This window comes from Notamacropus eugenii, chromosome X (assembly GCF_028372415.1).
Source record: "Notamacropus eugenii isolate mMacEug1 chromosome X, mMacEug1.pri_v2, whole genome shotgun sequence".
NCBI lineage: Eukaryota > Metazoa > Chordata > Mammalia > Diprotodontia > Macropodidae > Notamacropus > Notamacropus eugenii.
In genome coordinates, this window is record NC_092879.1 from 11163915 (window position 1) to 11191455 (window position 27541).

At 44.4% G+C, this 27541-nt stretch overlaps 1 protein-coding gene across 1 annotated transcript; it reads right to left on the reverse strand.

Annotated features, from left to right (window-relative positions):
• Positions 1-1614: 1614 nt before the first annotated feature.
• On the reverse strand, positions 1615-21690 carry RAB39B (RAB39B, member RAS oncogene family). Its single transcript, XM_072627040.1, has 2 exons — positions 21261-21690; positions 1615-2097 (listed from the first exon to the last, which is right to left on the reverse strand). Exons 1-2 carry the CDS (start codon positions 21473-21475, stop codon positions 1671-1673), a joined length of 642 nt encoding a protein of 213 aa, XP_072483141.1. The 5' UTR covers positions 21476-21690; the 3' UTR covers positions 1615-1670.
• Positions 21691-27541: the final 5851 nt, after the last annotated feature.

Sequence of the window (27541 nt, forward strand, 5' to 3'; positions counted from 1 at the left end):
CCCCCACCCCCCAGATGTTTTCAGCTTCACAGATTCATTCCATTTTTTTTTCTGCTCAAGGACCTGTCCAGCTACCATAAAGCAGAGAAGAAACTGACCTGGCTACATGTGCATGTGTCCTTCATTAAAGGTCTATTTCATCATCTGTTAATGTGGGTAAGTTGTCTTCCTATTAGCCTGGGAGCTTTCTTTCTCCCTCTTGCTTGGTACAGCACTGGGCACACACACACATCAGAAACTCTGAATAAATATCCCATTGACTGTTGATGTCTGCTCTCATCCCTGGCCTGAGGCCAGTCTGCCACCTCTCATTAAAAGAGGCCCATGTAGTACCCACACTAGGTAATCCCCCAAAGGTCCTTCCTTCTGCTTTGTTCTTCTGGTTCCCAAATGGAATCACTGTCCTTCCATGTTCCCAACAAGCTATTACATCTCTGCTCGGTTCAGCACAAAATTTCTTGTTGTATTTCCCCAATTGATGTGAATGGCTTAGAGGAAACGGACCAGGGCACTCCTTGAGTGTAGCTTGAGATGTTCTGAATGATTTCCTAGTAGAGAAGTTCAGCTGCCACTTGTCATCTCCCTGGCTATCCAGGCTCCCCTGCTTCACAAGAACAAAGACAGCCTGGGTTGAAAGTGGACACTCAGGCCTCTGGATACGTGGGTGTATTTTCCAAACCTACAACAGCTGGTTTCTCAACTTGTCACCGAAGAAAGAGTTTAAGACCCGATTTGTTCCTTTTGGAAAAGGGTAGGATCAGGGTGAAGTAGAGATAAACTTTGTGGAAGCTAAAGTTTACTGTCAGGGCTCCTCACACAGATGGGCTGAAGCCTGTCCAGGACCAGGACTTTAGAAAGAATAGGTTTTGAAGTTTTTTCTTCCACTTGTTAGATTAGCAATCACGACCCGCTAAACTTTTGAGAGGCATTGTGGTATAGTGGATAAAAAGCCATTTCATATCAGAAAGACCTGGGTTCAAGACCTGCCTCATGCTGGCTGTGTAATTCTGGGCAAATTATTTAGCCTCTCAGCACCCAAGCATCTCTCTCTCGGACATTAAGTTGCACAGCAAGTGTTCATCAGAATTGGTGGGAGATGTTTCCATCCCAAGAGCTCTCCACATCAACAAAATCCCAGGGGCTGACCTTTCCCCTTCTCCTCCCCACCCCCTCAAAAAGGATCCCAAGGCATTATGTCTATTATAACTGTACAATTTGGGGGTTGGGAGGGTCCTTGGAGAGCAGCTCAAGCAGCCCCGACCTCACTGTAGGAGAAGCTACTCTGAAACACCAGGGCTGGGGAGAGGAGGCAGAACATAGGAGTGATAGCGATCCCTGAGCTCAGACACTTCACCTACAATTCCCTTGGAATATGACAGTTCTGGGGTTGGGAGGGAGGTTGGTTTTTTGTTTCTGTTTTTTTGTTTCCTCTCTGTTCCAGCTCCCACAGACTCTTGACACAAACATCTGCCATTGTGCCTTTCGGACAAGGTCTGGATTTCCCATTTGGAAATAGGGCTATTAGGAATGTGACATCATTCTCATCTGTGGCTAAAGTTACTCTCACCGACTGGTGAGCACACTAGTATGCTACAACTCTCCATTACATTTCTGTTCAGTTAGTAGTTATGTTTTATTAATAAAAATTGTGTCTGGCTTACTAGGGTTGGCTAACATAGGCATCTCCTATCTGATTTGACAACCTCTTCTGAGGAATGAACGACATTTGGCACAAAGCCACTCTTTACCCCTTCCCAGCCTTCCTGTATGGTAATCTCCCCCTTTTTGACCAGCTCATAGATTTCTCTAGTCAGGTCTGTGAAGGCTTTCTCCACATTAATGGCATCTCGGGCTGAGGTCTCAATGTACTTCATACCATACCCAGCAGCAACTTTCTCTGCCTCGTGTCGGGTCACTTGACGTTGGGTGTCCAGATCACACTTGTGACCCACCAAAACAAACACAATCTGGTAGGGCTGGACATGGACTTTGGTCTCTTCTAACCACTCGTGGACATTCTGGAAGGACCTGCGATTGGTGATATCAAATAAGAGAAGGCCACCTACTGAGTTCCTGTAGTAGGCTCTGGTGATGGACCTAAAAAACATGAAGGAAGAAAAAAATGGCGTCAAGAGCTCATGGGCCTCACTCAGTCCCAGTTTGGAATTCACACACACACACACACACACACACACACGGCCTATCTGCTGGCTTCCAAGATAATATTTAAATATTATATATTTATATTATTTATATAAAATTTAAATATTTTAAATTGGGTGAAACCTCAAAAGGTGTCAAAATTCATTGATTCACAGCTCCTTTCCCCAGATTTAGCAGTAGGAAGGTTTCTTGGGAGTTTATATAGTCCATACCCCAGCTTTGAGACAGAACTAAACAACTCTTATAGAGTATGGCATCATGGGGAGAATACTGTATCTCAAATCAAAGAATCTAGGTTTAAATCTTGGTGTTGCTTTCCTGCCTATGACTGGGACCTCTGACTGGGGTGGAGAGGGAGTTTGGTTCTCAGTTTTAAAAGTGAAGGGGTCATAGTTGGATTATAAAATCTTAGAAGTTGTGGAATATGCCTTAAGGACAACCTTTCAGAGATAGACTAAGATTATTTAATTCAATTTTTAAAGAGTGAACTTTGGTGCATGCTATGTGCTGGATGTGACCTGCTTAGTAACTTCTTGAGTTAGGGATAGCAGTGCTAGTTGGGTTCTAGTCTTTTCTTTCATGGCAAGTGAATAACCAAACCCAGAACTTGGGTATGTGTTGGGCACTTTTTGTTTTTATTAACATTCATCGAGGATATTAGTGACACGCTAAGCTTTTCAAGGGAAGTATTTGTGTGTGAACTTAACCATTGTGGCAAATCACCAAATCAAATATGCAGGTAGTTCTTAAGAAAAACATAGAGATGAGAAAAAGTATAACTGATTAAAAGTTGTTAACTCTAGCTTGTAACTATGTGTGTCAAACTAGAATCTGTAATAAACTTGTTAGCTAAGCATGACAAATAAAATGTCTTCCTGTCAAAAAAATGAAGGGGTCACACTAGATCACCTCCAAGGTCCCTTTCAATTTTAGATCTATGAGTCAATCAGCAAGCATTTATTGGTGCCTACCGTGTTTTAGGGGCAGCTAGGTGGCATAGTAGCTAGAATGCTGGGCCTGGAGTCAGGAAGACTTGTCTTCCAGACTCTAAATCCAACCCCCGACACTAGCTGTGTGACCCTGGGCAAGTCACTCCACCCTGTTTGCCTCAGTTTCCTCATCTGTAAAATGAGCTAGAGAAGGAAATGGCAGACTACTCCAGTATCTTTGCCGAGAAAACCCCAAACGGGGTCATGAAGAGTCAGACACGACTAAACAATAACAACTTTGTGCCAGGCACCAGGTTGATCAAATGGAACACAAAGACATCACTGAGACAGTCCCTGCCCTCAAGGAGCTGAGTGCCACTCCAATGATCAATGATTAATTAATGAACCATGATTAATGAACCTATGGTCTGTTCTGTCTGGTTCTTGTTGTAGAAGTTGCAGAGACACAATTAACCCTTACAACACTCTTGGGGTGTTGTCCCAAAGTGGCAGGGTGGGAAGCTCCCCCTCCGTGGAAGTCTGCCAGAAGAGGCTGGATGAGTCCTTGTCAGATATGGTACAGTGAGGATTCATAATGGACTAGATAACTATGGGAATTCCTTCCAAATCTCAAATCCTATTATCCTGATGGTATATTTTAGGTGTTGTTTCTATCAGATGTATTTGTAATAAATAGTTTTTAGGGTTCATTATTTTTCTTTTCATCTTAATTCCATTTTTACAATAAGTACAGAGGAAATCAATACTTTGGCTAATTTCTTCTCTTTGTTTCATAGATTCTCCATAAATTTTCATAGATTCTCCTATAGCAGAGCATCATCATGGCTGGGAGGTAACACTTGGTTTTTCAAAGCTAAGCTAGCAAAATCTAAGTTCAGGTCAGTTCTACCATGCTAGAGAAGTACAGTCCTGGCACCAGAGTGGACCTGCTTTCTATGGACCAGCTGAACTGAGTGTGGAAATGCTCATTGCCAGAAGCCTCTGTTCATTAGGAAATGAACTCAACTGAAAACCCCAGCAAAAAGTCCTTCCAGCTTGGGCTGTCCCTCTGCCTTGGCTTTTTGCTGAAACAGTAGCAAAGGAGGTTAAGAATCACAATTTTCAGACTGTCCAGAAATGGGAACTTACCTCTTGGAATTCTATCCCATCTAATAAGCATTTATTAAGCACATGCTACGTGCCAAGCTCTGGGAATAAATAACAAGACAAAAAAAGGAAACTGTCCCTAACCTTTGGGAGCTTACGTTGGACTGTGGAGAAACAAGTGTGAGATCTTTGTCTAATGACTAAGGTGCTGAACTGACTAGCAGAGAAACTGAGTCAGATCACTATGGATATTTTTGTTATAAATGAAACTAGAATACAAAAATAAAACTGCTGCTAAATGGAGGGAGGGCACATAGGAGAATTGGTGGGTTTGTCTTTGTTATACATCCAAAAGCAACCAATGAAATTCCTTCCTGGGACATTCGCTCATCTTGAAGAGCAGCGCTCATGATGCACTTTTGCAAACAGAACAGGCTGAAGACACCTGCAGCTTATGCATCAACCCCCTCTGGTACACAAGCTAGAAATGCCCAATTATTAAGGTGGAGAAATTTAATGACAACTCCAATCACCCTTGCAGTTAAATCAACGAAAAGGTGGGCCTAGGGGAGCACCGTAAACAATAAAGAAGCAGGAAACAAAAGAGGACAAAGGTTTGTGGACTACCTGGAAATCCTGTGCCTGTATAGCATGAGAATTTTCTTTAAGAAATGAGCTGAGAGGTGCTTGGCATGGGGAATATATATCACCACATCACTAAAAAGGAAAATGATCACATCTTGCCTGGAGATTAGTGGTGGCTGATGATTTCCAAATCTGATAAAATATATCCAAGTCTGATGTAGTATATAGTAAGTCCATTGACTTGTTGGAACAAAGATAAAAATTAGAAAATTAAAATGTGATATTTTTGTGTTGTTCAGTGGTTTTCAATCATGTCTGACTCTTCGTGATCCCATTTGAGGTTTTACTTGGCAAGGATATTGGAGTGGTTTGCCATTTCTTTTCCCAGCTCATTTGACAGATGAGGAAACTGAGGTAAACAGAGTTAAGTGACTTGCCAGAGTCACACAGCTACTAAGTGTCTGAGGCCAGATTTGAACTCAGGAAGATGAGTCTTCCTGACTCCCGGCCCAACATCCCAGCCATTGTGCCACCTAACTGCCCCAAAATGTGATACGCTTTGCTTAAATAACAGGTGGACAAGATGTTAGATAGTATCTAATACAAACTAATCAGCTTACAGTTTACAGGCTGTCAAAGCAAGGAGTGCCCTGTCACCTGAAGTCTCTCTTTCTTTTGTTCTATTTCCCCTTCTGAAGAGATGCTCTACCATTTCATTTTACAGCCAGGGAGAGAAAGAGACTTGCCCATGAGGAGGGCCATAGATCACTTAACACATGATTTTGTAGGATGTGCGATTACTGTCAATTACTTTCTGTAGAATACTGTTTTTTACATTATATGGAGAGTTATCAGCCTTCTGGTCCTTGGGGGTGGGGGATCTGAACAGCTTGTAATTTATATAACTTTTCTTAAGTCTCCAAATAGCTACATATAAATCTCCCTGTAACTGTCCAAGGTTAAGTGATGCCTCAGATCCAAGAGGCTATTTTGGTTTTACCATGAAAGATGACCATAACATAAAGCAGCAATCATTAAAAATCTTTGCTACATGTTAAAAGGTAGAAGAGTAGATAAGTGGAATGGACTCAGAGACAACTGAAAACACAAACCCAATGTTTGAACAACTCATGACCATACACTAGGAGGACTCCTTATTTAACAAGAACTTCTAGAAAAAATGGAAGGTAGTTTGGCAGAAATTAGGCTTTGCTCAGATTCTTACACCATATTCCACAAATAAGTTCCAAATGGATAATCAACCTAAATATAAAGGGTTGCATCATTTAAAAAATTAGAGAAGAATAGAAGCCTTTCAAAACTGTGGTAGGTAGAGAAGTTTTAAGTGAAGAAGAGAGAGAGGAGATTGCAAATTCATTTTGGATTACATACAATTAAAAATCTTTTTTATGACCAAAATCCAAGATAGCTAGAATAAGAGAAACTGAGTAGGGGGAAAATTTGTAATAAATAACAAGGATAAAAAACCAATATCCAAGATATGTACAAGACTGATGCAAATATACATAGGCAATTTTCTCTCTCCCTCATAATTTTTAGTTTAGACAAAAGTTATTCCTTCAGCAGTCAAAATATATAAACAAGTTGCTAAAGAAAAACTGCAAATTATTAATGACCATATGAACATATGCTCTAAACCAGTGCTTGTTAAATTGTGGGTGGTGACCCCACAAGGGGTTGTGAAAAATTTAGCAATGATAAAAGGTTTCTGAACATGCAATGACCAAAAATTAATTCAAAATCAAATGAGTAATGAATCCAAGGTGTTTCTGGCAGTGCTTGCCCATGTTACATCAAGCAACTTTGCTGCAGCCTTGGTTCTGAACACAAAGCATGAACATTTTGCACTGTACATGACGTCATGACCATGCAGCACCAAGGAATGCTGCTGAAATGAGAAAGAGGTCTTGAGTGGAAAAAGTTTAAGAAGCCCTGCTCTGACCCATGACTAGTAAGAGAAATGTCAATTAAAACAACTTGTACGTTTCACCTCATGCCTATCAAATTCTACTTCCAACTTCTGTGGAAGGTTTGGGAAATAGTGAGAGAAGAGAGGAAGAAGGGATCTGGCTAGCGAATAGTTGGCTAAAAGGTGGTGTCATAATGGGATTCAGATTTCTTGACCATGCTAAAGATATAAGGATGACAGACTCCTGACTAGGGATGGAGTTTACCTAAGGGGCAATAAGTAAAATGCATTTGTTAGGTATCTTGCAAATCTAACCAAGGAGGCTTTAAACAAAGAAGTATGAGGGGAAAAAACTACCTATCCTCCAAGCTAGATGCTGTTGAGAGTAGCTACAATGAGAAAAGAATAGCAGTTGATACAACCAGAAGTTCCAAGGAGCCAAAATCCAAGAAGGAGGCCAGTAAGTAAAATATATGTTCTCAATTACTCCCTTCCTTCCCACCCCGCTCATTAAGAAGTCATGCAAAACCCACTTACATATTAGTCATGCTGTAAAAGAAAACATAGACCAATCCCCTCCTCCCCAAAATAAAGTAAAGAAGTATGTTTTGATCTGTATTCAGACACCATCAGTTCTTTCTCTGGGGATAGATAGCATTTTTCATCAGAAGTCCTTCAGAGATGTCTCAGATCATTATTGCTGAGAACAGGATAGCATTGTATATTGAGAAGCTATGTACAGGTGAAGAAATCCAGAGACCAGAAGGGAGCTCCAAACAGAGAACATTTGGGTCAAGATCAATGTGCATTAATTCAATAAACCTTTACTGAAAACTTCTGGCCAAGATAGATGCCTGAATGGAGGCAGACCACCCAGCTCTTTCCTACGTACTGCAGCAAAAATCTGCAATTGTCACCAGGGTGAATAATGATCAAGGAATCCAATGAGAAGCAATGGGTACTTTTTCACTCCAGAACTACTCCCAAAGGTCAGCTCGAAGCCCAAAAGTAATAGGAAAGGGAGATGCCAGCAAAGCCAGTGCCACCACAGAAATCTTGGAATATGATAATCCCAAAAGCTTAAAAGGTTTACCACCAAGATTAATGTTCGCTGCAAAGCTCAGTATAATCTACAGGGGGCCAGAAAATGAAACTTTAATGAAAGAGAGAACTTGTAGGCATTTCTGATCAAAAAAAGCAGAGCTGAGCAGTGACTTTGAAATACAAACACAAGAGTCCCAGAGATACCTAGCAAGGCAGATTTGTTTGACCAAGTAGAAGGAGCTGGATGATGTTGTAGTGTTAACGTTTAAAGGCTGGGAGGGGAGGGATTGGGGGAAGAGAAACAAGTGTCCCTTTAGAAACTTAATGTTTTTCAAGAATATTGAAGGAGTTAAAATTTCTTTTAAAAGCCCCAGAGAAACTGGGGGTCGATTGGTTCTTTTCTGTTGGGGTTGGAAGAAGGAGAAGAGAAGGGAAGGTAAAAGAAGGAATGCACTAGAGTAGAAAGGAGAAGAAATTCCTCACATTTGGGGTGTGGGAGAAGAAGAGTATAGAGACAAAGAGGAAGGACTAAGGTAGTGGGCATCAAATGAGCATCACACTTATCTGAAACAGACAAATAGTGCTGAACGGAACAGTTTAGGGTATAAAGACATCAAACTCAACAGGAAAACAAATGGCAAGAGGGAGAAGAGGCTTAAGGCAGAAGATAATATCATAAGTCATAAGCAAATCAAACTTCCTGATCTTGAAGAGGAAATAAAAGTAAAGAATTGGACTCGAAGGGGGCTACTCCTCTAATAAGGAATGACTGAGACTGTGGTATATGAAGGCAATGAAATATTACTGCACTGGAAAAGATGACAAAAAAGACAGTTGTGGAGAATCCCGGGAAGCATGAATAGAGGCAGAGGAAAGTGAGTAGAATGAGAATAAGTTTTCAATAACAACAGCATTGTAAAGAAAAAAAAACTTTCAAGGACTTAAGAACTCTGATCAATGAAATGACCAATCATGCCTCCAAACAACCTACAATGAACTTATCCACCTCCCTAGAGGGGATGGACTCAAGGTGCATTTTGGCCATGATCACTGTATGGTTTTGTTTTGTTTGATTATACTTATTTGTTTGAAGGATTCCCTGCTCCTTTTGGTTTTTAACTAAGGGTTGGGGAGAGCAGCAATGATGCCAAAAAGGGAGGGAGTCACTGAAACAAAGGAATTTAGTTCAGAAGGAAGCACAGACAAGTAGAATAGCATTGTAATGTGTGGAATTAGATGCTTTTTAAAAAGTGGTGTGGGGGAGGAGCCAAGATGGCGGAGTAGAAAGACACACATATGCTAGCTCTGAACCCATAGCCCATAAAATATCTGTAAAGAAGGACTCCCAACAAATTCTGGAGCAGCAGAAGCCACAGAACAACGGAGCAGACAAGATTTCTGTTCCAGAGAGCCCTGAAAACCTGACGCGAAAGGTCCGTAGGGCACTGGACCCTGGAGCAGAGCCCAGTCCTGCCTCGGCTGCCTGGCACCAAGAGGAGCAGATTCGAGCGGGCTTCAGGGACAGAATCTCTGGCGACCACGAGGTCCCTCCACCCACAGGTGACAGGGGTCGGTGAGAAGTTCTTTTTGGCTGGTCAAGAGGGGAGTGGGGTGTCCCCGTGGCTCAGGCCCCCTCGGGAGGCAGTGGCGGAGGCGGCAGCTGACAGGGGCTCCCAAAGCAGGCAGGAGCCTGGGATCCATTGTTGAAGGTCTCCCCATAAACCCCCTGAGGGAACTGAGTCCCGTGAGGCGGCCCTGCCCCCACCTGAGCACCTGAACTTGATCTCACACTGAATAGCAACCCTGCCCCTGCCCAAAGCCCTGAGGCTGGGAAGCAGCATTTGAATCTCAGACCCCAAACTCTGGCTGGGCAGATCTGGAGGCATGGTGGGGGTGGAAAGAAAACTCAGAAGTCAAGTCACTGGTTGGGAAAATGCCCAGAAAAGGGAAAAAAATAAGACTATAGAAGGTTACTTTCTTGGAGAACAGATATTTCCTCCCTTCCTTTCTGATGAGGAAGAACAATGCTTACCATCAGGGAAAGACACAGAAGTCAAGGCTTCTGTATCCCACACATCCAAAATAAATATTCCATGGGCTTAGGCCATGGAAGAGCTCAAAAAGGATTTTGAAAATCAAGTTAGAGAGGTGGAGGAAAAACTGGGAAGAGAAATGAAAGAGATGAAAGACAAGTATGAGAAGCAGGTCAACACCTTGCTAAAGGAGACCCAAAAAAATGCTGAAGAAAATAACACCTTGAAAAATTGGCTAACTCAATTGGCAAAAGAGGTTCAAAAAGCCAAGGAGGAGAAGAATGCTTTCAAAAGTAGAATTAGCCAAATAGAAAAGGAGGTTCAAAAGCTCACTGAAGAAAACAGTTCTTTCAAAATTAGAATGGAACAGATGGAGGCTAATGACTTTATGAGAAACCAAGAAATCACAAAACAAAACCAAAAGAATGAAAAAATGGAAGATAATGTGAAATATCTCATTGGAAAAACAACTGACCTGGAAAATAGATCCAGGAGAGACAATTTAAAAATTATGGGACTACCTGAAAGCCTTGATCAAAAAAAAGAGCCTAGACATCATCTTTCATGAAATTATCAAGGAAAACTGCCCTGAGATTCTAGAACCAGAGGGCAAAATAAATATTCAGGGAATCCACAGAACACCGCCTGAAAGAGATCCAAAAAGAGAAACTCCTAGGAACATTGTGGCCAAATTCCAGAGTTGCCAGGTCAAGGAGAAAATATTGCAAGCAGCTAGAAAGAAACAATTCAACTATTGTGGAAATACAATCAGGATAACACAAGATCTAGCAACTTCTACGTTCAGGGATCGAAGGGCGTGGAATAGGATATTCCAGAAGTCAAAGGAACTAGGACTAAAACCAAGAATCACCTACCCAGCAAAACTCAGTATAATACTTCAGGGGAAAAAATGGTCTTTCAACGAAATTGGGGACTTTCAAGCATTCTTGATGAAAAGACCAGAGCTGAAAAGAAAATTTGACTTTCAAACACAAGAATGAAGAGAAGCACGAAAAGGTAAACAGCAAAGAGAAGTCATAAGGGACATATAAAAGTTGAACTGTTTACATTCCTACATGGAAAGACAATATTTGTAACTCTTGAAACTATTCAGTATCTGGGTACTGGGTGGGATTACACACACACATGCACACGCACACGCACACACACATAGAGACAGAGTGCACGGAGTGAATTGAAGAGGATGGGATCATATCTTAAAAAAATGAAATCAAGCAGTGAGAGAGAAATATATTGGGAGGAGAAAGGGAGACATGGAATGGGGCAAATTATCTCTCATAAAAGAGGCAAGCAAAAGACTTTATAGTGGAGAGAAAAAGAAGGGAGGTGAGAGAAAAACCATGAAGTTTACTCTCATCACATTCCACTAAAGGAAGGAATAAAATGCACACTCATTTTGGTATGAAAACCTATGTTACAATACAGGAAAGTGGGGGAGAAGGGGATAAGCAGGGTGGGGGGGATGATGGAAGGGAGGGCAATGGGAGGAGGGAGCAATTTGAAGTCAACATTCTTGGGGAGGGACAGGATCAAAAGAGAGAATAGAAGCAATGGGGGACAGGATAGGATGGAGGGAAATATAGTTAGTCTTATACAACACAACTATTATGGAAGTCATTTGCAAAAATACACAGATATGGCCTATATTGAATTGCTTGTCTTCCAAAGGGAATGGGTGGGGAGGGAGGGATGAAGAGAAGTTGGAACTCAAAGTATTAAGAACAACTGTCAAGTACTGTTCTTGCTACTAGGAAATAAGAAATACAGGTAAAGGGGTATAGAAAGTTATCTGGCCCTACAGGACAAAAGAGAAGATGGGGGCAAGGGAAGGGAGGGATGATAGAAGAGAGGGCAGATTGGTGATAGGGGCAATTAGAATGCTCGGTGTTTTGGGGTGTGGGGAGGGGACAAAAGGGGAGAAAATTTGGAACCCAAAATTTTGTGAAAATGAATGTTAAAAGTTAAATAAATTAATAAAAAAAGTGGTGTGAAATGGAGATTCTTGGCTTCATATACAATTCTCTTTTTGTGCTCTGCTGTGTGTATAGAAATAGTTTCCTTTCTGCTATTTAAGTGTAGAATAAAAAAGAAATGAATACAAAAATCAGTGAAGAGACAAACATGTGATTTTTGTCATAAGTATATACTACAGACCACCTGTATAGAAATAGAAAATAGATGCCTTTGGGAAGCAAGACAGTAGGCAAGAAACAGGATAGAGCAGTGCTGGGAGACTTAAATTATCTAGACACCTGCTGAAGATCTCTCTCTCTCTCCTCCTTCCCTCTCTCTTTTCTCTCTCTCCCTCCCTCCCTCCCTCAAATGGAAGAAAGCTGGTCACTTCTTGACTTCCCTTAGTGAGGATTTCATCCTTCAAGTCAGTAAAGGAATGAAGGGAAATGCTGTATACTGTATCTGATTCACACTAATGTGGTTGCTAGAGCAGAAATGATGAGAACATCAGGGGGAAGTGATCACTTTCTTCTAAAATCTTTGATAGAGAGGTAGAGAACAGATGGAAACAACAGAGAAAACAGAACTGCTCGATCCTTCTTCTGCTTCGGTTTTCTCCTCCAAAGAGAAATGATAGAATAGGCTCCCTGGGAGCTGATCCCCAAGATAAGCTGCCCTTGGGGGTTTCTAGTCCTCCATCCCACTGTCAGTGAAGTCTGAAAGATCCTGGAGAGCAAGAAAGGCATTACAGGACTGAAGAAAAGCAAATGTCCCCATCTACCAAGAAAAGGGGAGAGAAAAGCATGCCAATTACAGGCCAGTGAGCTTGATTTCAACTCCTGGGGAAGTAGGCCATTAAAGAGAAGGTTATCGGACCTTAGCAAAGGAAACAGTGCTAACAAAGAACCATCATGGCACAAGGATGGGATGCACCTGAATGATCTCATTTCCTTTTTGTACAGGATTGTTACTTGTTGAGGGAGAAACTTGTAGAGATAGTTTACCTAGATTTTAACAAAGTCTTCGATAAAGTCTCTCATACTATTCTTGTGGAAAAGGGATGAGAGATGGACCTGAATAATAATACAATTAGGTGGATTGGTTAAATGAGAGAACTCAAAAGTCCTTGTTAATGGTTTAAGGTCACCTCCAGTGGAGAGAGCTCCAGATATCTGGGCTGGGCCCAGGGCTGCCTCACATTCTTATCAAGGATGTAGCTAAAAGTCCAAATGATGCACTCATCAAATTTGTTGGTGACATAAAGTTGGGAGAGGTAGCTAGTACTCCAGATGATAGAATCAGGATCTTGACAGGCTCTAGCATTGAACTCAATCTAACCAAATTCAATTCAACAGGGATACATGTCAAGCCTTGCACTTGAGTACCATGGGCAGGTGAGAAAGCGACCTCATCTTGACTGTCCCTGTTGATATTGCTGGCCTAAGAGCTTCCTTCCTTCCTGCTGAAACAGCAAGGACAGTCTTATCTATAAAGAGGGGGTGACAAGAGATAGTGAACCTGAGGAAGAGGCTTTCTTGTTTCTTGTTGGCAAACTCAAGAAACGCTCTGGTTTGGGGGTTCTGGTTTGTTGCACCACTGTCAATTTTATCCACAGTCCAAAACTGCACTTTACAAGTGCAGGACGGAGGAGGCTCAGCTGAAAATGATTCGGTGGCTTGTAGTAAGCTAAGAGTTCACTATGTGATGTGGCAACCCCCAAACATGAATTTCTCTGGATCTGGAAGCAACAGACCCTCTCTGCTCTATACTGGTTGGACCAGGTCTGGAGTCTGGTGCTCAGGTTCATTTAAGAAAGACTAGAAGAGTGTCCAATGGGGGCCAACCAGGATGACCGAGGACCTTGAGGATCAATCTTAGAAACTGAGCATATTTAGCCTGAAGAGAAGATTCAAGGGAGACATTTGAATATCTTCAAGTATTTGAAAGAAGAGGGGGATTAGATTTGTTCTTTTTGGCCCCAGGAGGCAGAAACGGGAGCAAAGTAGAGAAAGCAGTCAATGTAGCCATGAAAGGGGATGGGAGAGGGGGAAACTTCCCAACATTGAGATGGGAGGGAGGTACCTAACATTCAGAGATGGAGGCAGTTTCCTAACTTTCAGAGATGGGGGTAATGTAGATACAAAGGTGCCCTAAGGATTAATATTAAGGGTTGCTTTTTCAGTACTTTGTGAGGCCCCTCCTGAACTTGAGGGTGTCCTGGAGTCTCTCCCCCTTATCTTGAAATAATATAAAACTTCCCTCTTATCCTGACCATAAAATTCTTGTCTTCCTCCCATCCTGGGTCATAAAATTTTCTGTCTCCTTTATCTTGTGTCATCCCTCTTCCTCATCCTGTCCCTAAATCTCTAAACCTCATTAGAAACCCTAAAAATTACATCATCATCCTACAGGCTGTATAGCTTTCTGTCTATATAAGTCTGGTTCTTCTCCTATATCAGTGCCTTTGTTTAGCTCTTTGCTAAATCTCAGATCTTCTGCTTTTGCATCAATAAAGCTCCCAGTGGCTACAGAGAAGGTCTAAGTGAATCTTTCACATCTGAACCAGTTCTAACAATTCTAAACCTAGTCAGCAGTGGGGTGGGCAGTTCTTAACATTCGGAGATGGGGTGGGATGGGCAGAAGCTTCCTAAGCTCTCCAGTGTCCTTGAGATTTGATAGCTCCTCATCTATCACTTGAAAGGTGGGCTTCAAGCAAGAGTCAAATTAGTCATTAGCTGTTTGTGGAGCAGATCCCTTCTTGAAGTATGGATTGACTGGGAAGGTTCCTTCCAAGTCTACAATTCCATTAATCTCTAGTGTATCAATATATTATTATCCAATAAGAAATGGTGACTATGAAACCCTGGGAGTGAGCATAACCAGGAGCAACAAGGTAAGTAAATAGAACAACAAATGGCAGCCATTGTCATTACAGTAGACAATCTTGCTCCTGGAGACAAGATAATGAAGCATGCCTCTCTTCTCTTGGCAGTGTGTCATATACACTGTCAAGATGCAGATATTTTATCGGTTGGTTTTGTTTAACTGGGTTTCATTGTTACAAAGGAGGGTTTAAAGGGGGTGGGGTGAGGGCTGGGGCTGGGCATGACTGTGATCTAAAAACAAAAGACACTGATGGAGAATGGGAGAGGTGCCACAAGACCGGAAAGAGGCAAATCACTCATTGAGGACCTCTCAGAGAGTTTTTATATGACTGGATCTATCAATATTTATCACATTTGAAATTAAAATATCAGTATTTTCATGGAAATAGTTTTGGCCTCAGGGATCACTATAAAGGTCTCAGGGCCCCCCAGAGATCCCCAGACCACACTTTGAGCACCACTATTAATGGCGTATATCATTGAGGAATTATATAACCAGTAACTTGCCACTTGGCTAGATACATGTAAGAGTTTTCATATAGAGCTTAATTCATCATATACAGAGTCTGCTTGGGTGAAACTTTCTTTTCCTCTTCTTGCCTGTTCCAAGATGTTAACCAGTAATGCCACCTTCCTATGTGAGGGGCTTCAGATATTTAACCCATTACCTCAGCTCTGGATCCTACCGTGTCCTAAGATCACACTGACCTTCTGGGCCACCACATGACAGTACTGAGTCATATGAGGTTCCAAGCCACTTAGACTCAAAATTTTTTGTCAGAAACTGCTAAGCATGCATCCCCCATCTTGTACTGGTGACAATTTGTTTTTAAAATACAAGATTTTCTATTTTTCCTTATTAAAATTTTTCTTCTTAAATTTGGTTGAAAATTCTAACTCATCAAGAATTTTTTGATTCCAGCTGTCATCCAATGATGACAGTATTGCCTCCCTCTCAGCACTGTCCTTTGCAAATTAAATATGCATGCTATTTATGTCTTGTGTTGCTGCCAAACTGACATTGAATCATTAACAACTCCTCTCTGGGTCTGGTCAGTTGCAAATCTCCTGAACTGTGGCTCAGGCCACATTTCTCCATCATGTTCATGATATCAGCCATCAGTGACTTCAGCAAATGCAACACTGAAATGTCAAAATATTCTGTGTCTATAACATTCTCCTAATCACTAGTCAAAAAGGAAAACCAAGTTATTCTGACAGGACTTTTTGACGAAACCGGCCCTTTACGACTACTAGTTTCTTAAAAAGATGCTCATTAATGATCCTTTTAATAATATGCTCTGGAATTTTTGCAGGAAGCCAGCTCAAATTTACAAACTCTGCTTTCTGTTCTTTTTTGCAAATTGGGTCAGCAAAGAGGTCCTGAGACCAAAACAAATTAAGAAGTGCTGAGGAAGGTCTCAGACAAGTTGCCCCGTAGCCTTTAACAGATGTAGGAAGGAATGCGTGTGAGACCCTTACTCAGAGAATCAGTCACAGTTCCAAATGCAAAAACACTAGGCAGCTAGAAGACAACTCTGAGGTCTTAAGGACATGGTGATGCATACAATTACTTTCCCTTTTAACTGATCTCCCAACTTACACCCCCTTCTGCAGTAAAGATGCTTTTACTTTCAACTAAGTTTGTGAATCCTGATTTTCTTGTGCTGTTACAGGGTCCCCACTGCCTTCTTGGAAGTGGCACGGACAGACTGCATGACATGATGATGATGACGGTGATGGTGCCAACAATGACAATAACAACATAATGTAATATATTATATGATAATATAGCATATAGAGGGTCTATTATGTGCCAAGTACTGTGCTAAGTGCTTTACAAACATTATCTCATTTGATCCTGACAGTAATATTAGGAGGTAAGGAACCAAGTGAGGGAACCTATTCCCTTTTTGGAGAACTCTTGTTGGTAGGCAGTTCTTTCCTGACCTCAAATCTCAATCTGCCTCTTTGCGCCTTCCCTCCACTTCCCCTGGTGATCGCCTGTGGGGCCTGGCAGAGCCAGGCTGGGTCCACTGTCACCTGAGAGCTCTTCAAAGACTTGAAAGTAGCTATCATTCCCCCAGGGGAATTCTGACAGATTGGCTGTGATGTGACTTATTTTTCAGCACCCAGCAACATAAGTCAAATCCCAATCCTCCAAAAGAGCAGGCCTGGAGTTAGGAAGACCTGAGTTCTAGTCCACCCTCAGAGACTTACTAGCTGTGTGACCCTGGGCAAGTTACTTCACCTCTGCCTGCCTCAGTTTCCTCAACTATAAAATGGGGTTACTAATATAGCCCCAGGGATGTTGTAAAAATTTGTGAAGTGTCTGGCACATAATAAGTGTCAGCTATTATGATGACAAGAATCAAATAATAATTAGCATTTTTAAAACACTTTAAGGTTTGCAAAACCCAACCCTAAATGCCATCTCTGTGTAGGGCTCTGCAAACCCAAGGCAGGACTCTTCCAATCCTGTTGGGTAGGAGGCCTTCCCCAGTTCAGAGCTCCTGAGCTCCAGGAGGGACTGCAGAGGACACATCTCAGTAAATCCCACCTCTCGACCCCAGAGCAGGAATGCTGGTGAGGTGGCTGTCCCACCTGGAAAGTTCCTGAAGTGACTGCCAGCAGACACTGGTTTAACACTAACATCCAGGGGCCAGGGGAGAGAAAGGTGACCCTTAGAAAAGGGCACACAGAATACTGCTTAGCCCTGTCTTGGAGAACATGGGGGGGTACAGATAAAAGAAGGAAAGTGAGGGTCAGAAAGGAGTTTACAATCTACATACACACACACGCACACGTGCATGCATGTGCATACACACACACGAAATGTCATACAATACAGGACCCTAGGAGAAGGTAGGGATTTGAAGGATCCCTTCAGGTTTCATGGAAGATAGAAGACTTGAGCCAAGTCTTGGAGGATGGCTGCCTAAGAGTTGGCTCAATTCAGGTGAGTGATGGGAAAAGCATCACAGGGTAGTGCCAAGGGTTGAGTTTGGTCTCAGTTTCAAATCAGGGCTTTGCCACCTGTGTGACTTTAGGCAAGCTCTTCTCCTTCCCTTACTTCCATTGTTTCCTTGGCTTGACTTAGCAGTCACTCTATATTGAGGATCCGGACCTCTGACCTTATGATGGCAGATGGCCATCGACCCCCTGGGCTCCTTCTCTCTGCTGGTAAGAACCTTCAAGGTTTCCCTTGGCTGGTGTCATCCCATACTGGAGAGAGGCCTTTTCTGACCCCTCCCCTCTCCAAACATCCTTCTTTCCTATTGGCCTTGTGCCTAAGGAATTCTTACCCTCCTTGAGGTACCAGTTGTACCCCTTAGCAGGAGGGGAGGGAAGGACTGGTTTGGTCTGATTTTTCTAAGTCCAGTGCTGATTGCAGTCAGTGAAATGATGAGGTGCCTAATAAATGCTCTAGAACCTGGGCTTGATTTCAAACTGTCTCTGACTGCTTTTGTGACCTTGGTCACCTCTCTGGACCCTAGGGTGCCTATGTGTAAAAGCAGAGAACCAGCCATCTGACTCGAAGGGTCCAAAGAACTCAAGGTTAACCCATGTGGTTGTTTTGCTACACCTCCCCAGGAAAAGTATGGCTGTTAAGGAGGTACATGGAACCCCTTGGTCCTATCTTAGTTTGGGATGTGAGTGAAAAATGTGGGTTCTGATAAACAGTTGACAGCTTGATGACACTAAAAATGTTATGTACTGAGGGAAGGGTTATGAACAATGAATTTCTATTTCATATTTCTTTCTTATGTGCATATGCACAGTAAACTCAAGAATCCAAAAGAGGTTAGGGATCTCTGACCCAGAGAATGGTGGATAAAGGAAAACCATGTGGTGGCGGGCATGTGGTCTGGCGGTGCTGGCCATGGAGCTGGCACTATTGGACAGAAGTTTCCTTCCTGGCCTAAGGCTTACTTACTTTTGATAGGTTCCTCTAACTCGCTGAGTGTTTAAAAATGACTCACCCTTATTAATCTTTATTATTTAAAGGGGCTTCAATTGTGACATTAACATTTTTAAAAATCTGGACCTGTGACTACAGTCATGTGAGGAAACTCCCAGTGTGGAAACCCCCTTCACCACTGTACATCAAAAACTCCCCTTTAAGCTATAGTCCAGGAGTATGGGGAACCTGCAGCCTTGAGGCCACATGTGGCCTTATAGATCCTCAAGTGTAGCCCTTTGACTGAACCCAAACTTCACAGAACAAATCCCCTTAATAAAAGGACTCATTCTGTAAAACTTGGACTGCATCTAAGGGTCACACTGAGGACCTAGAAAGCCATGTGTGGCCTTGAGTTGGCAGGTTGCCCACCCCTGCATAGTCTTAGATAATAGCCTAGGTACTGGTAACAATGACTTGCCTAGGGTCACAAAGCCAGGCATAACTTGAACTCTGGTCTTGCCAACTCCCTATCCATTACACAGTGCTGCTTTTTGATTATAGAAATGAACTATTCCAGGCCGAATTAATACCAAGTTGCAAAGTGCTTTTCACTTTGACTGAGATGTCATTTTCAAGTAGGTAGGACTATACTCATTGTACCCTGAAGTCACTGTTAGGCAGTTGGGAGATGGCAGAGTATGTGAAAGCACCGCGATCTGAATTCAAATCCTGCCTATGACCCCACTCATAGAGGTTTGGGCCTATACAAAGTCCTTTCATCTCCCTAAAGCCTCAGTTGCCTCTTTTGTAAAAGGAGGGGTTGGGCTAGATTGACCTCTGGGACTCCTGCCAGGTCTCGAAGCATAACCATATGAAGCTATTCTGCTTGGAGAGTGGAACTTTAAACAGTCTTTAAAAATAAATATACCCAATAAAACAGCAAAGCTTGTTGGATTTGAAAACCCCATGGGAAAGTTCATTGGGAAGTGTACTAGGTTGGTGTTAGGAGGTCTTTGCCTGCTGTGACTTCTCCCTTTCTGAGTCTGTTTTCTTATCTGTAAAATGAGTTTAGACTAGATCAGAAATTTAGAGGTGGAAGGGAACCTTAGAACCCTGACCCTCCTGTTTTTCCAATGAGGAAATTGCCCAAGGTCACACAGGCACTAGGAGGTGGGCCTGGAGCACTGGCTGCCATTCCATTTCAGTGAAATTTGCCCTGGCCTATCCTACCACCAGATCTGAAAGGCCTCTTCCTGCTCTCCTAGGCCATTTACTAGTTCCTTAATTGAAGAGAACAGCTCCTTCCCTGCTCTTCCCCTGTAGTCCCCTTCCTCTCTCTTGCACAGGCCTGTTTGTTTTGGGAGCAGTAAAGTCCTCTAGATATCAGAGGCCTGGGAGAGCAGGCCCTCTTCTCATCCCCACTCCTATCTCCAGCTGGATGGGGCTCGAGCATCCTGGGGCCACTGCAAGGTCTCCAGGCACTGGAAGAAATCCTGGATATTTCTCAAGGTCTTCTATGGGGCTAGTGGGGGTGGGATGCGAGACTGATGGCTGTTGCTAATCTAATCCTACGTTTCTAGGAGCTTTGTTCCAGCAGCCTACAAAGGGGTGGGTTGTTCTGTGTAACCAGTGAGGTGTATCAGGTCTGTGTGTGGCAAGGCCAGATGTCTAGGCAGATGTTCTGCTCTTTCCCGGTGTACTTACACCTTGAAGAAAGCATGGTGAGAGGAGGGGGGTGGGGTGGGCGGGGGATCATCCAGGCCCAGGCGCTCTGGTGGTATCTCAGCCATGTTCCCCACTTCAGCCGCATCACCGTTCAGAGTAGGAAAGTCGAGCCTTCAGCTCTTGGTCTCCCACAATCTTTGCAGGGCTGGACCCCCATCACCACTGCCACTACCACTGCTGCTGCTGCTGGGGGGTTAGTGGTCCAGGCATTGATATTTCTGGGGGCAGGGCCAAGGTCCATTCCCCTCTGTCTGTCCCTTTGCTAAGCTGGAAAACAGCAGCTAGCAGGCTCGGGGGATCTTTGTGGACTCATGTGCCTGCCTCCATCCCTCCTTCCTTCCCTCCAGGGACAGACTCGCAGGCACGTACACATATACACAGGAGTACCCAGCGAACATACATGTTCAGATGCACAGAGGAGCACACACAAGCATGCAGGAGTACAGACATGCCCAAGTGCACACACAACGCACCCAGGGGCTTGGCCTCCCAGCCCTACAGGCTCTCTCACTCCCTGGCTCATTCCAGAAAGCTGCCCTGCTGGCCTCCTTCCCTCCTCCTCCTCAGCTCCCCCCTCTCCTCCACGAGTCCTCTGCAGCATCCAGCGGGCGGGATGCTGATACTGATACTGACACTGATACTGATACTAATACTGATAGTGACGCTGATACTGACGCTGATGCTGATGTGCCTCGGCCGCCAGTCAGCCAAAGGTGGAAGACAGCCCTGGGCCGCCTGGGGCCCACCAAGCAGTACCCTCAGAGCCCCCGAGGTTGCCAACCGCAGTGTCTGCGGCCCAGCCCACGCAGGTGGTCACATTCCCCATCTCACAGGCCTATGAGCCAAATGCCCAGGAGAGGGGGCTGGGGGTTGGGGGGGCGACAGGGCGCAGCCCCTCCCCTGCCTTCTTCCCCTACCCCGCTAGGGCAGCGCTCCGCCCACTGCTCGCCCCGCCCTCGCCCTCCGGTCCGCCTGCCCCACCTGAACCTCTCCTGGCCCGCGGTGTCCCAGATCTGGAGCTTGATTCGCTTCCCGGGCTCGATCTCCACCAGACGGGAGAAGAAATCCACCCCCACGGTGGGGTCAGAGACCTGGGCGAAACGGCCCTCGGTGAAACGACGGATGAGGCAGGACTTGCCCACCGTGGAGTCCCCGATCACAATGAGCCGGAACTGGTAGAGCCAGATGGCCTCCATGCTGGCCCCGCTCAGCCGTCGGCTTCCCACCCGAAGCAGCGCCAGCGTGGCGGGCCTGGCAGCGGCTCGGGAGGCTGCGGGCGCCCCCGCGCGCGGGCGGCGCGGCGTCGGGGGGGCGGGGCTAAACCTCAGCCCTAGGGCATCCGCCAGCGGGCGCGGGTGTCCCTGGGGGCCGCTGGCAGGGGGCTCCGGAAGCTGGCGAGGCGGTGGCAGCCCGAGTCAAGGGCCTTCGAGCCGCCACCTAGCTGCCTTCCCGGTGGGCATCTTGCGGGGGTGGCCTGGGGGGGCCAGGGACAAGGCTTGGGGCAGCCCCGAGCTGGTGCCAATGGCAGGAGCGGTGGCGAGGTCGCAGGACCGGACGCCTTTAGACGTGGGCACCGGTGGGAGAGGGTGGCGCGGATCACTGTTCTCTCGGAGCGTGGACTGGCCCAGGCATCGCCAGGATGGAGGTGGGTGGAGCGCGAGAAAGAGGAGAGGGATGGAGAGACCGAGAGAAAAAGACAGAGAGACAGGGGCAGAGAGGGTTCTGGGAGTGAGCCGACGCTCCGGGGGCTCGAGAAAAGGCTGCTGCTACATCAGTACCAAACATTCTGACTCATCGTTGGCATCATGGTTTACTGTAATCTCCTGCATAGAGGCAACGCACCGACTCAGCCTGCTACTTACCGCATTCTCTAGATGAAATGCTCCCAAGGAAAAGTCAACAAAGGCCTTCATTCTTGCCCAATCAATTCCTAGCCTGGAATCCCTCAGTCATTTCTGTTTCCCTCAGATTCATTTAGGCTGAGGACCTTACAGTCTGAGAAGAGAAAAAGCTCGTTCTACTGCCAAGATCAGAGCTGGAGTGGAAAGGCACCACTGGAAGGCAGGGTATTTGGCAAGTTCAAACCCTAGCTTTACCATTTTTACCCAACTTAGTCCAGCCATTTGACTTGGCGGGGGCGGTGTGCACCTTCTCCCAGATGTATAATGAAGAGGTTACATAAAATGATCTCAGAAGTCCCTATCGAACCGGAAACGTCTGGCTCAGACGTTTATGAACTGTGTGACCCTGAGGAAATCACTCCCCCACTCCGGAAAAAAAAACCCAAACCCTCATTGGTTAAAATGGAGAATAATAAGGGTTAGTTCACAATGACATGGTGCCTTTAGCCACTGCTTTTGTCACTATCCTGTTGATCTGCACCTCTTTCTTTTTATTTTTTTAATTTTAAATTATTTTATTTGTTTTCAGTTTTCTACAATCACTTCCATATATCTTAGATTTTCCCCTTATCTCCCTCTCTTTTCCCCCTCTCTTCCCACTCCCTACCCCAGACACCATGCAATCTTACATAGATTCTACACATACATTCCTATTAAATACATTTTCACCTTCATCATATTTCTGCACCTCTTCCTTAACCTCTTTCAGTTTGGCTCTGTGCATTTTTAAAAATGCCGCCCTGCTCTTGTTGTTTCCTTTGTCTGGTCCACCTATCAGTAATTACCCTCTTGCTCCCAAATCTGTCCTTCCTTTAAAAAAAGACAATCGCAACTGTCCCTTGAAACAAGAAGACTCCAAAGTAACAAACCCCTACACTGACTCTCATGCAGCTCTTTCTGCCCAAGGCCAGAAGCCTCACTGGTTCTCTGAAACCATGGCTGATCCTCCTATGGGTATTGTGTGCACCATCGTATGGCTCTTAAATCTTTCAAAGTTGTTTTACCTTCCAGTTTTGTTATTATACAATACAGGGTGTCCCCAGTCTTAGTGCAGTTTGATACTATTCAAGTTTGAAACAGTCCTAAGACTTTGGACCATCTTGTATGAATTAGTCTCCGGATTCTTCTCACATTGCTCTGCATCAGTTCATCCAAGTCTTCCCAGGTTTCTTGAAATCCATCATTCATATGACAGCCATTCTCTAATTGATGTACCCCTTCCCCCTTACTTCTCCGTTCTTTCCTAAAGCTAAAAAATCTCCTTTAAACATGGTCTAACAAGCATTTACATTCACCCTTTAGGCCACAGTTCCTTCATGTCATCTCCCCCTGTAACCACATTGTAAAACAGGGAATCCAGACACTCTGCCCATGCCACTACCTCAGTCAGTCACTCCTGCTTTCTAGAACGCCGTTTTTCTATCTCTACAAAGAGGGAATAGGTCTAGCTGGGCTCAGAGATCTTCTAGTTCTGCTAGCATGTGGTTTTTGTGGCACTGAGAGTACCACCATCTTATAACTCCCCTTGAAAGACTCTTGCAGCTGCCTAAACAAGACAGTAGGGAGCAGAGACAAGGAAGACAGAGTCAGGGAGGGAGGGGGAGACAGAAAAAGGGAGGGAGAGACAGAGGTAGGGAGGAGAGACACAGATGGAGAGAGAAAGGGAGGGGGGGAGGGAGGTAAGGAGAGAGGGTCAGAGAGGAGGAGGGAAAGATGAAGGTCAGGGAGGGTGTGAAAAGACTGCATCCACTTGGAAGGAGTGTGTGTGTGGGTGTGTTCATCCTTCATTACCCAGGAAGACCATGCCATCAGAGAAATGATGAAATGACTTGCACTTGACTTTGTTCTAAGTGAGGGAGGGCTGTGCAGGTCACCAGCCAGTGCACCTTGCTCAAAGGCCTTCTCCTGCTAGAAGTTTTTCTCAGACCCTCCCTTCCTTGCCTTCCCTTCTAATATAATATACATTCTGCATGTGCCCATTTCCTTACCAAACCATGAGGGCAAGGACTGTTTTGTTTCTTTCTATGCCCAGTGCTTGGCATAGTAAACTCTCGTGAACTGATTGACTCCCTGAATAAATGACGTTATTCCAGAAGGACTTCTTAATATCTAATCTGAACTTAGAACTACTCAGAGAAAAGGTTTAACTCTTTTCTATTGTAGAAGGAAAGGAGGGGTGCCAGCCCCACTCTGGGCCTCTGAGCCTGGAAAAACTGCCTAGATGTAAGCCTTCTTTCTCTCCCTGCAAGTGGGGTCATTCTCTAAGCACTTGGGAAGGATTGGAGGTGCCTTTTGGGCCTGACCTCTCAGGCCCCATTAGAGCAGACAGTTCCAAGTTTGTCTCACACTTGTCCTGACATTCCCAGGCTCTGGGTACAGCAGTTGGAGGCCATGGACCTGGACACACCTTCCAAAGCCCTATCTGGAAGGGTAGGTCCAATTCTCTCATTTCTGTCCTTGCTAGGGAACTGGGAAAACTGAGAGTGCTCCCTTCCCTCTGCACCCCAATGCTCCCTGTCCCCACGTCCGTGTCTGCAGGATCCATCACCCTTTTCTCCTGGCCTGCTGGCCACCAGATCCTTGCAGCTGGACTCGGCAGGACTTCTCTAAGAGTTGCCCCTAAGTTAGCAAAAAAAAAAAAACATATCAGTTTATGGATAATAATCTTTCCTTTTAAAGTGCTGAGTATTGGGCCTAATATTTGCTTGTGGTATGGTTATACTTAAAAGACATTTTGCACCAACTTGGTTTCCATAAATTCCAATCTTTAAGGTTTCCAGCTAATTTATTTTATGAAAGTTTAGTCATTATCCCTTTTATCATTGGGATGAATTGAGAGCTTTTTTGGAAAGGGAATTCTAAAGGCCTACTAAATTTCCATTTGCAAGCTAATTTGTTTCACTAACTTGATACTGATAACAATTAAATTCAAACATATTGTGAGTCTTCTAAGTTTCACTCCTAGGTTTGTTGTGTCTTTGGATCAGCCCTAAATAGGTGAATCCAGTCAGTGACCTAAGGATGTTGACAGGACTTTGCCAGTCTCCCCAGGCAGAAGCCTTCATACTTTCAAAAGATTAAGTAATTACCTGAACACTCACCGTCCTTTTCTTCATCCTTCAGAATCTGGAGCGAGTCAATGCCTCCAAAAGAAATCACTAAAATTCCAAAGTGAACTTGCCATTTTAAACACACTGTCTGGTATCAGATACATTGACCCAATTCAAACCTAAAGTATAGATTTTAGCTTTGAGATCTCATCAAATCAAAATCCAACCCTTCACTGCAGACTGCCTGAGGCTCCTTATTTTTCTTTTTATTTGCTAAAAAAAGAAATTCTCCTTAGGCGAGGTGGGGAATGACCTGTCTCACCCCTACTTGAGAGAAAAAGATTTTCGAGATTTCAAAAACTTGCCCAGGGTTTTTGAATGCAGAAAAAAAGACTTTTTTCTTCTCTTTCTCTTTCCCACCCCACTCACTCCTCTGATATTGCTCCAGGTTGGGGTGGGAGAAGGGGAAGATAATGGGGTAGCCTTGTTGGCTACCTGCATTTACAATCTTTACCACAACCATGAAACATTTCACAAACACACTGACAAGACATTTAACAGAACACTTTGCACATCAGTTTGAATTTGAATTCAGACCTGGTCAAAAACTTGTAGTTCCTAGCCAATGAAAGGATTAAATTCCTCCTTAATAAGCTCACTTCAGCTTCAGGGACAAATAGGTACCTAGAGGTCCTTTGTCTATCCCCACACCAGATGGCTTAGGAAAATGCAGGTCAGCTGCTGTTGGGACTAAGTCCCTGTGCCCCGAGACCACCATAGTCCTTTTGACCTGGGAGTGCATCGCATCCTCTCAATATCCCCAGGGGCTCTCCTTCCCACCATGGTTCAAATTCCCGGGATTCTGTTCAAGTTCTCTCATTAGCTTTAGGTCAACCAGGAGACTTCCAGACAGGAATAGGACCAACAAAGAGTTTGCCACTCCCGAACTTCAATCTGTCAGTATAAGACTGACCCAGAGAGTGTTTGTCCTTCGTTGCTGAAGAAGACCATGTCATCAGAGAAATAATGACATGACTTGCACTTGACTTTGTTTTGAGTGAGGGAGGGCTGTGCAGGTCACCAGCCTCACTTCTCCAGAGCCATCTGAATCCAGGGACCAGATATTCATCAGGATGACTGGAGATGACCCAGGATGAGGCAATTGGGGTTAAGTGACTTGCCCAAGGTCATACAGCTAGTGAGTGTCAAGTGTCTGAGGTGAGATTTGAACTCAGGTCCTCCTGGCTCCTGCACTGGTGCTCTATGCACTGCACCACCTAGCTGCCCCTTCAACCCAGCGTGGAAGTTCCCAGTATACTTGCCCTGTATATTGAGTTACCTGATCTGCCGGCAAAATTTGCTCCCCAGTTCCTCTAAACTCCCTTCCCATGGTCTGATGTCATGTGTTTGAACTGGAGTAAATCTATCTTACAGGGATTGTAAAGAATTTTTTTACAGGAGCGCTCTTCCTGTAAATTTAATCTGACTTCATCCAAGTCAGCAAGTGGAGGCCCCACATTGAGTGTCAAATTGTTAGAGGCGAACTTGACACACAAAAAGGCATCAAAGAAAATTTGTTAAAATGGAGTTCATAGGAGGGAAAGCCTTCTACCTACAGGTGGTCTCCATCATGGCCATTGGAGACTACAACAAGGTCAGAATAAGGCAAGCTTCTTACAGGATTCCGAACTTTGAATCTGCAGGGCCACTGTCCCCTGGCCATGTGACTTCATGTTCTCCTCTCTGATAGGCTTTCCCTCAAACAGCTCATCAGGTTTGTGCAGTAGTTTCTGACCTTTTACCTGACCATCCTAGATTCTGTCTCTGTGGAACCAGAACTCCCTTGTTTCCCACAATAACTAACTCTTAGATATTGCCTTCTTTCTAAGGGAGACTGGTGCTTCTGCCTTGCAGAGAGCAGAATGGCCATGAGGCTCAGGGCTCTCTTCTTCATGCTCTAAGACTGGACTAGAATTAGATAGCTAGAATTACAGTTATATATCCCCCCCAACACACCAAATTTCTGCTCTAAGAAAACAAGCTACTTCCCTGGTTGCTAGCTCTTGTGGGGGTGAATGGGGGGATGGTGGCAGGGGGTGAGGGAAGAGGGTAGACCAAGCTTAAACTTACCTGGTTTGGCTCCTTTCCACCAAATGCTGGTTACAGAAAGGATCATGAGAAATGGTGAATAATGAGTAAACTCATATATCCAAGCAAAGCATCCAATAGAAACTGGATATATAGTTATAAGTTACACAGATTAGAAGAAAAATATATCACTGACTGACCTCTTCTGATGGGAGTGAGCTAA